The 5,252-nt window shown below is 42.6% G+C and overlaps 1 protein-coding gene and 1 long non-coding RNA gene across 2 annotated transcripts in view; one reads left to right on the top strand and one right to left on the bottom strand.

Annotated features, from left to right (window-relative positions):
• Positions 1-1,407, top strand: part of bloc1s6 (biogenesis of lysosomal organelles complex-1, subunit 6, pallidin) — an 18,671-nt gene extending 17,264 nt beyond the window's left edge. Inside the window, exon 5 of the mRNA XM_048615704.1 lies at positions 438-1,407. Coding sequence (XP_048471661.1) covers positions 438-557 — 120 coding nt within the window. The 3' untranslated portion in view covers positions 558-1,407. The remainder of the gene's footprint in view (positions 1-437) is intronic.
• Positions 1,408-2,517: 1,110 nt separating this feature from the next.
• LOC125486768 lies at positions 2,518-4,788 on the bottom strand. Its single transcript, XR_007265391.1, has 2 exons — positions 4,637-4,788; positions 2,518-3,301 (listed from the first exon to the last, which is right to left on the bottom strand). It is a non-coding gene; the product is annotated as an uncharacterized LOC125486768 (long non-coding RNA).
• Positions 4,789-5,252: the final 464 nt, after the last annotated feature.

Genomic DNA, 5,252 nt, shown 5'->3' with positions numbered 1-5,252 from the left:
AGGGAGTGCTACACCGTCGGAGGGTCAGCGCCGAGGGAGTGGGCTCTGTCGGAGGGTCAGCGCCAAGGGAGTGGGCACTGTCGGAGAGTCAGCGTCGAGGGAGTGGGCACTGTCGGAGGGTCAGTGCTGAGGGAGTGCCACGTTGTCCAAGGGTCAGTGATGTGATTATTCTATTACTCAGTAACTTCACATTCTTTATTTCTTTTAAACTTGGGCCTAAATTTCTCTCAGCTCCAAGTTCTGCCCCTGTGCTGAATCTTTTGTTTATGCTTTAGGTTCTGCTGAAAACCTGTGGGAAGTGTATAGCCCAGTGTTTGTCCCTTCTCTTGAAGTCAGTCAACTCAATCTCATTTGCTCTATTTAATAGTCTTTCCCTCTTTTGTAACTTTATTGTGGAACCTTTAAAATATTCTTTTGATCTTACTGATGTTTTGCAGAGACGAGCTTTAAAGCTTCAGCAGCAGAGACGGAAGGATGAGTTTGAGCGAGAACAGCGGAGAGAGAAGGAACTCGAGCGGGAAAGACAACTCATTGCTAAGCCAGCAAAGCTCTCTTAGCCCAATCATTGTCACAGGTCTTTGCTTGGAGAACAGAACAGGAAGCTTACTGCCTATTTTATCTTGTTCTTCCTTCTGATGGCATGGAAATTCTGACAAATATACATATCTTTTGTTTATATCTGTATTGTGATTAATTCAAAATACAGATCATAAAATTGGAATTCTGCTTCTGAAGCCTGGAGGTTTACAGTGAGATATCATTGCAGCTGCTAACTGACCTTTTAATATAATTTTGTTCTAACCTGCCTTCCTGTCATGTGACATGAAACTGCCTCTTCAGATTATTTGAACATTAGTAAAGTCTTGTGACATCAGAAATGCATCCCTACAGGCTATATATTTTCTTAAATAGTGTGACCCCTGACGTGACTGTTATTGAACAGAGGACTGTTTGATTGGAAATCTTCCCTCACTTTCTGAGCCAATGTGAGGCTGCTTTTCTCATTGGAACTTGAAATGGAAGCTTGGGCAAATCTGCTGTTTGCGTGTGGACTGAAAGTTGTTAATCTGTGGATGAGCTTGTTTGCAGGAACTGCTGTGCAAGATGACCCTGTTTAAAATTTTAAAACAGTTTAGCAATCTGTTAAAGTGTTTTTCTTTGAAAGTTTCTCCATTGTTAACGTCAATTGTATCTGGATTGTTTGCTGGGAGATTCAATGAATACACATTCAGCACACTGGTAGATGTTTGTTGGTATCGGAATTATTGAAATGGTATGAGTTATGTTATGAACTTTGGAGGTTGGGTGAGGGCTATATTATCAACTAATTAGAGAAATTGTTTCAAATTGAGGTATGTACTCTGTCACAGCTTCTGCAAACTAATAAAATTGCAACAGATCACTACATTTCTGTGTTTTGCTTTTAGTTACAGTCCATAGTTATTTTGTTGCAAGTTATCATTTATCCAGCTTTGCATTCAATAAAATAGCTTTACTGTGTTGTTTCAAACATTTCTATTGAAGTTATATATTTTCTCCACCAATTGTCTCGTAGGAAGCTTTCAAATTCCTCTTGAGATCCTATTTCACAAGTTGTTCTCACCCCAAGCAATGGTCACTCTGTCCCTGGTCACCTCTGACACCTTTCCCAAGTGTCCACCATTTCACAACTGAGTTGTGACTATGAACATTAACAAAATACTCAACAACTGGGTTTTCCTCCTTTTTACAATGATACTGGAAGAAATTTCCTGTGTAGATGTTTAATGTACAGTTGTATTCCTTTGGGAATTTGTTAGTGCATACAGTTTGATTGATCTCTGGCCATCATATTGACTGCTGCCACTTTAGACTTCATATTGAGCACAGATGCTGACAGTGGGAGTTCAGCCAACCGGCACTTGCTTCACTCAATGGTGGAAGGGTCAATGACTGCTCATGCCTCACCTGTGATCAGCGAACTCGGAGTAGAATTCAAAGAAAGCCTTCGTGTTCTTTATGGTTCGACACCATGTAACCTGCTAAAAGTCAAGCTTTTTTTTATTGTTTCTTCTCAGGATGTGGGTGTCCCTGGCTGGGCCAGCATTTGTTGCCCATCCCTAATTGCCCTAGAGAAGGTGGCACCAAATTGTCTTCCTGAACCGCTGCAGTCTTTGAGTGCTTGGAATACCCACGATGTTGTTAGGGCGGGAGTTTTAAGATTTTGAGCCAGTTGACAGTGAAGGAATATATTTCCAAATTGGGACACTGAGTGGCTTAGAGAAGAACTTTGAATCAATGCGTTAGATGGTGCATCTAGTTGCTCAGTGAGCCTCAGAATTTTGAATTATACTAAAATTCACTGGAGATGGTTTCAGAATACAATATTACAAAGTAAAAATGGGTACAAAGATGTTCAAGATCTGGAGCTGAATAAAATTGAATATGTATCTATTGCTTCTTCAAAGATAAAAGTTAAAGTTTCAATTTGTTTAACCAGTATTCATATATAGATGCAGCAGAATATGTTTAAACATCTACAGTCAGGGTAACATTTCCATTTTTAATGTGATATACAACCATGCCACAAACAGAATACCAAACAAAACAAGCTCACAGGATAAGTGTTAAACATGTTTAAAAATGTTCAATTTGAAGAACATTCCTGAGCAACTATTAAGAGTTTTTTTTCCTAAAGTTCTGTAATTTGGACCTTGAACAGATTTGTGGGAGATCTGTATTCAGGCTGAGGGATCAACTATTGTTTGTAAAAGATTGAGAAGAATCAGCAGTGTTGTACTTAAATCACAATATCCAACAATGTGTCATCTTTTAAACCAGGTGAATGTTTTACATTTTGGTTACACATATGTCTGGGCTGCAGTGCTAACTACCAACTGTCATTTATACATTTGCCTAGCTTAAAATCAGGAGATTATGAAGTGAGAGTTGATAAAAAGCAGTCCTGGTGCTCATTGCTGCAATTTCCTTTAAGATTTTTGTTACTCTGCATCCTACATCGTATCTAACAGTTTTATTTTAGAAAAGATCCGTAACATTCAGTGTTTAGACAGGTGAACTTCGGGTAAGAGTTCCTTAGCAATAGGCAACTGAAACCCTCCCTCAGTTTCTGGGATGGGTTTGGAGAGGTGGGGTCACTGCGAGGAATTCTTTGAACATGTATTTAATTGGAGTCACTGGCAGAGCCAGTATTTGTTGCCCATCCTAATTACCCTTGAACTGAGTAGCTTGTTAAACCATTTCAGAGGGCAGTCAGCCATATTGCTGTGAATCTGGAGTCACATGTAGACCAGGAGATTTCCTGTAAAGACACAAGCAGATTTTGTATTTTTGAATGATAGTTCCTCACAAAAACTCACTTTCAATTCCACATTTATGAATTGAATTTAAATTCCACCTGATGGGATTTGAACTCACCTCCAGAGAATTAGCCTGAGTCTCAGACTAATGGAAGAGTGACATTTACCAATATGCCCCCACCTTCCTGTTAGTAACACTGTTAGCATCAGTGTGACCACCTCGCAATTTCTTTCAGGTCAAAGGTCAGCCCTGGGGATTCCAGCTCTGTGTGCTTATCATATTCATAAGATACATTTGTTGGCCAAGCATCAGGATTAGTTATTATTTTACCCCCACAATCAGGGATGTTTAGACTGACTTTCAATTCCAATGATGTCTTTTACTTACTTCTTGAGCATTGACCTTAAGTCCTATCTTGTACTGTCACAGAGTTATACAGCACAGAAACAGATCCTTTGGTCCAACCAGTCTATGCCAAACATAATCCCAAATTAGTCCCACCTGCCTGCTCCTGGCCCATATTCCTCCAAACCTTTCCTATTCACATATTTATCCAAATGTCTTTTAAACTTTGTAATTGTACCCACATTCATCACTTCCTCAAGAAGTTCATTCCGCACGTAGACCACACTGTGTAAAAAAATTTCCCTCACATGTCTGTCCAGAGATGTTGGACAGACAGGACAAAGAGGGACACCAATTCGACTGGGATAACATTGCCATCCTAGGACAAGCCAACTAAAGACACGCACGAGAATTCCTGGAGACCAGAACTCCATTTACAAACGTAGAGCTGGACCCCATATACCAGCCACTAAGAAACAAATCGGAAAGTGATGCCAGGCACTCCAGCAAACCGAGGCACATAAATAGCAAAACAGGACAGAACGCCGACTCTTCACCAGAGGCACACTGATGATGTTATCTAGTATGGTGATGAAATGTCTGCGAACAATCTAACCAGTAAGTCAACAACCGTTCCACATGTGTCTTTAAATTAATCAAATGTTTTCCTTGGTGTGAGACTGGCTCTACCGTTTCATCCTGTCTCCATAAGGGGGCCACCTGTCACACACACAATTCTGTCTCTTTGTACAGTTCTGGGTTTTTATTTTTAAAATGTAGACAACATTCCATGAGAATTCTCGCCAATGACGGTGCAGAACATTATCGAGCGACTATTTGTTTACAACGAAATTCCTAAAGCAAGAGGAGTTAACCTCACGGTCCCAGTGTAACTCTGTAAACTACCCAGAGACACAGGGATCCACAAGCTGCTGCTCTTTAAGATGAAGCTTGTTGTTATTTATTGAGATTACACATACTCGACCCCTACCTTCACACATTAACCTGAGGACCCACAACCTCCACATCGCGCTTCTTCCCGTGTTCATTGAGACCCCACACCGACTATTCGGCCTCACCTACTCGCCCTCCGGCCCCGCCCCCTGACCCATCGGCCCCTCCCCTCCGACACCGTCTCGATCCCCGACCCTGTAGCCCCACCCTCCTGACCATCCAGCTCCACCCCCAGCCCGACATTTCCAGCCCGCCCCCCGACTACATAGCCCCACCCCCGACCCTCTAGAGATAGTAGGAACTGCAGATGCTGGAGAATCCGAGACAACAAGGTGCAGGGCTGGATGAACACAGCAGGCCAAGCAGCATCATAGGAGCAGAGAGGCTGACGTTTCGGGCCTAGACCCTTCATCAGAAAAGGGGGAGGGGAAGGGGGTTCCGAAGTAAATAGGGAGGGAGGGGGAGGGGGAGGGGGATAGAAGAGAGGAAACAAACAGGTCGAAGAGGCGGGGATGGAGCCAGTAAAGGTGAGTGTAGGTGGGGAGTTAGGGAGGGGATAGGTCAGTCCAGGGAGGACGGACAGGTCAAGGGGGCGGGATGAGGTTAGTCGGTAGGAGATGGAGGTGCGGCTTGAGGTGGGAGGAGGGGATAGG

Source organism: Rhincodon typus, chromosome 33 (assembly GCF_021869965.1).
Source record: "Rhincodon typus isolate 14 chromosome 33, sRhiTyp1.1, whole genome shotgun sequence".
In the NCBI taxonomy this organism is placed as follows: Eukaryota; Metazoa; Chordata; class Chondrichthyes; order Orectolobiformes; family Rhincodontidae; genus Rhincodon; species Rhincodon typus.
The sequence above is the reverse complement of the archived record's forward strand: the minus strand, read 5'-3'. Positions and strand labels throughout refer to the sequence as shown.